Genomic DNA, 5000 nt, shown 5'->3' with positions numbered 1-5000 from the left:
AATCGTTTGACAGCACTAGTATATACTGTACATCTACACACACACACACACACACACACACACACACACACACACACACACACATATTTACACATGTAAACATGTGTTGTTTTAAGTGGCTGTTATTGTGGCTGTGGCTCATAGACAGATTAGGGAGAGATTAGAGACAGATCATCTTCCATTCTAAAGGGTAATTTAAATAGAGGGGTAATCTTTTAAGGGTTCGTTTACTCCTTTGGAGTGATCTGTAGCAGTCAAGACATTTTAAGTTATAGAGCCCATTTCAAATCAGTAGGAGTTTATTAATAGAGTTAACCAGTAGTTGTTTATGAATAGAGTAAATCAGTAGTTGTTTATTAAGAGAGTTAATCAGAAGTTGTTTATTAAGAGAGTAAATCAGTAGTTGTTTATTAAGAGAGTAAATCAGTAGTTGTTTATTAAGAGAGTAAATCAGTAGTTGTTTATTAAGAGAGTAAATCAGTAGTTGTTGTACCAAAGTCTTTTCCAGTCATGAAGAAATAATTGACCAATAAATAAGAATAAAATAATACAATAACAGATTAAAAAGACTGAAACACAACACAATAAAGGTGAAGGAATAAAAGACTGAATAACAAAATAACATAAAAAATAAGAAAAAAGAGATAAATGAGAAAAAGCTAGAAGTAACACACATGAGGAAAAGCTGAGGGTAACACACATGGTGTGTGTGTGTGTGTGTGTGTGTGTGTGTGTGTGTGTGTGTGTGTGTGTGTGTGTGTGTGTGTGTGTGTGAGTAACTGTGGCATAGTGGAGGTGTGTCGCATTAGTGACGTATCGTGGGTATCCTACTGGTGACGGGGTAGGGTTAAGGGGGAGACACGCTGATTAGTGCACCTGGATATAGCCCCAGCAGGGAAGCTATCGGCAGAGTTGCCTTTTGTCTGTGGTGTGCTTGAGTTCGTGAAAGCTACACCCAGCGGAGTAATCGAAAGTGTGTGTGTTTATGTGTGTAAGATCCAAGGTAGGACACGCTTCTGTATTAAACTTTTATACACATGTCTTTTAGAATATTACGTGGACGCGTTCATTGATGGTGGAATATATGATTTGTAGCCTGCACTGAGTGCTGTAGCGTTTTACTACCTTGGAGACGTGTGGAGTGAGGCGGGATGAAGCTGGGTGAGTTTTCATGGGCCTTGTACTATGTATGGATGATTTTTAAACAAGCGATGTATTTGTGAGCGATGGGCACTAGGCATTGACGTGTGATGTGTTGTCTGTTTGTTTGATTTATAGGCATCGTGTGCGCCACTGTTTGTATCCCTACGTTTGTTTTGCATTGTTTGTGTCCATATTGTTTTGTAGGCCTACGTGTCTCTGAGTAGTACATTCATGTAAATTAAAGATCGGATGTTTTTCTATACTTCTATAGCCTACTTCAATCATCATCATATCGACCTCACATAACTTACTGATTTGGTGGTGCCCTCCATCACCTCCTCCTCCACTGGCTCCATACGCAGCTCCTGGAGAGAGACACAAACATGGCCGTCACATCAAGACTACAAACATGGCCATCACATCAAGACTACAAAGATGGCCGCCACATCAAGACTAGGCCACCAGCTCAGAGTCAACACAACAGACACCGCAGACAACTACTCACAAACAATACACAACTACTCAAATACAACAGACACCGCACACAACTACTCAGAAACTGCACACCACCACTCAAAAGAAGAAGACGCCACACACAGCTACTCACAAACAACAGACACCACACAACTACTCAACTAAATCACTAACATACACAGAGCACACAAAGGCAGAGGCAACACACTATACCAGATACCAGAGAAGGAGGGGTCAGAGAACACTGGACTCACACTGGTCTCACACTGGTCTCACACTGGATTTAGACTGGGACTTGTCTCACACTGGACTCACACTGGACTCACACTGGACTCACACTGGACTCACACTGGTCTCACACTGGACTTAGACTGGACTCACACTGGTCTCACACTGGACTTAGACTGGTACTTGTCTCACACTGGTCTCACACTGGACTTAGACTGGTACTTGTCTCACACTGGTCTCACACTGGACTTAGACTGGACCTAGACTGGTATCAGATCATCCTCAGATCAGCCTAAGATCACCAGAGGTAAAAAGTCTCCAAAGCCCTGCCGCCAAATTACACACACACTAGGGATGCAAATTATCGATTCATTCATTAATCATTAGTTGATAATCTTATCGATCGACTTTCGATTAATTGATAAGCGGCGTTTTTCACCTGAGTTTCAGTGCTTCAATAGGGCCTTTAAAAATAGGCCCTATTATTATTATATTACATTACATTATGATAATTCTATTATATTCTATTATACATTCCTCAAGTAATTATGCATTAGGAAAAGAAAGCAGAAAAGTTTTTTTATGGTATAACAAAATCCATTCATTAATTTAAAAAAAAAGAAATAAATTATGGACTGGCTCAGTTCTTGCATTTGAAACAGACATAAAACAAAAAAGAGTAGAAGAAATTAAATAGAGCCAAACAGAATATTATTGAGCCTTTAGATTATGAAGAAACTGCATCTAGGCTATTACAAGCTAAATAGCCAACACAACTCTCTGAAGTTTAACTCGCGCTCACGGTAGTGAGGGATAGAGTAACTTTACATTCTTAATGACAAGCCATCAGGCAAAGGTAAGCTAGCCCGCTAACGAGCTAGGTATCTAATCATTAAGCCTGAGTGAGCTAGTCCGCTATCAAGCTAAATAGCCAACTCAACTCTTACTTACTTACTTACTTACTCTCATGAGCCAAACTCGCGGGCACACGTTAGCGCGGGAGTAGACAGAGATATTCACATTCATAGCAAGGTGAGCTAGCCCGCTAACGAGCTAGGTAGCTAACTCTATGAAGTCTCAGTGAGCTAGCCCGCTAACGAGCTATTAGCTAACCTGAGTTTTAAGACTATAAGCCATAACTCGCGGCAGTAAGCGAGAGAAGGTATAATACAGTGTAGCTGTGATTTTTAGGTTGACCAGGTGAACTGGTGGTGCCATGCAGGACAGAAGCATGCACGGTGTTCAAATGGTAACTGAGTGAGCTAGTGGAACTTTTGTATTTCAATACCGCATTACACAGAGAACATTTGTTTTCAACCGGTCTCTCGCGCTAGCGCCCTCTAGCGATTAATCGTGATTAATACATTTTGATCGAGCAACCTCTTAATCGACAATTAATCTAAAGTCGATTAATCATTTGCATCCCTTACACACACACACACACACTCCAACACGCATCAAACACACACACACACACACACTCCAACACGCATCAAACACACACACACACACACACACACACACTCCAACATGCATCAAACACACACATACACACACACACACACTTCAACACGCATCAAACACACACACACACACCCTTCAACATGCATCAAACACACACACACCCACACACACTTCAACACGCATCAAATCACATCATTATAAAAGCAAGACAACAACAAGAGCTGAAAATAGAATTGAGACATCGGGAGGGAGGCAGAGAGATAGAGAGAGAGAGAGGTGGGGAAAAGAGATGTGTGAGAGAGGAAGAGGAGAGATAAGAGATGGGACAGATAAAATGGACATGTTTTAGAGAGATAAAATGGACATGTTGTTTCTGAGAGATAAAATGGACATGTTGTTTCAGATAGATTTTTAAATACACATAATTAGTTTGCCATAAAAAATTCATGAATGCAAATTTGAAGCCCAGTTGATAATGTCTCCTTTAAAACATATCTCTTTAGCGGACAAATCTCCATAGCAACCTCCTTTACTACGGACACAGGGGCGTGTGTGTGTTCTGACCCTGTGACCTAGGCACTGCTAATAACTTTAATGAACTAAAGTACTCAGGCATGGAGGCATTCATTTCACATTTCACAATTACATTCATTCACTCATTCTTACACTCATTCACTCACTCACTGACTCACTCACTCATTCACTCACTCACTCATTCACTCATTCACTCATTAACTGACTCACTGACTCACTCACACTCACTCATTCACTCACTCACTCATTCACTCATTCACTGACTCACTCATTCACTCACTCATTCACTCACTCACTCACTCACCCACTCACCCACCTCACTCATTCACTCATTCACTCACTCACTCACTCACTCACTCACACACTCACTCATTCACTCATTCACTGACTCACTCACTCACACACTCACTCACACTCACTCGCACTCACTCATTCACTCATTCACTGACTCACTAATTCACTCACTCACTCACTCACTCACTCACTCACTCACTCACTCTGCAGACAGACTCACTCACTCATTCACGGACTCACTCATTCACTCATTCTGCAGACTTACAAGTGGAGAACAACCTTCAGTCTTCAGTAAATTAGGAGACCCTGGAGCACTAAACACTGGATCTACTGGGCAGTGTAAGGACAGAATAGTGAGGGTGGTGGACCTATCAGAATAGTGTGACTGGTAGACCAATCAGAGTTGTGAGAGTGGAGGACCAATCAGAAAAGTGTGAGTGGTGGACCAATCAGAATAGTGAGAGTGGTGGACCAATCAGAATAGTGAGAGTGGTGGACCAATCAGAATGGTGAGAGTGGTGGACCAATCGGAATAGTGAGAGTGGTGGACCAATCAGAATAGTGAGAGTGGTGGACCAATCAGAATAGTGTGAGTGGTGGACCAATCAGAATAGTGAGAGTGGTGGACCAATCAGAATAGTGAGAGTGGTGGACCGATTGGCTGACAGTTGAGAAGTCATGGCATCACTAACATCTCTGTTATATCTATCTAACCATCTATCCCTCCATCCATCCATCCCTTCATCCATCCATCCATCCCTCCATCCATCCATCCATCCATCCATCCATCCATCCATCATCCATCCATCCATCCATCCATCCATCCCTCACTCCATCCATCCATCCCTCCATCCATCCATCCA

General features: G+C 41.9%; 1 protein-coding gene across 1 annotated transcript in view; it reads right to left on the bottom strand.

Annotated features, from left to right (window-relative positions):
* necab1 (N-terminal EF-hand calcium binding protein 1) overlaps window positions 1-5000 on the bottom strand; it is a gene marked incomplete at both ends in the record, with an annotated part of 51216 nt that overhangs the window by 12388 nt on the left and 33828 nt on the right. Inside the window, one exon of the mRNA XM_080859760.1 lies at window positions 1455-1508. Within this exon, the coding sequence (XP_080715886.1) occupies window positions 1455-1508 (54 nt within the window). The remainder of the gene's footprint in view (window positions 1-1454; window positions 1509-5000) is intronic.

This window comes from Sprattus sprattus (assembly GCF_963457725.1).
Source record: "Sprattus sprattus genome assembly, chromosome: 20".
NCBI classification, from domain to species: Eukaryota; Metazoa; Chordata; class Actinopteri; order Clupeiformes; family Clupeidae; genus Sprattus; species Sprattus sprattus.
This window is presented reverse-complemented; position numbering and strand designations above follow the sequence as displayed.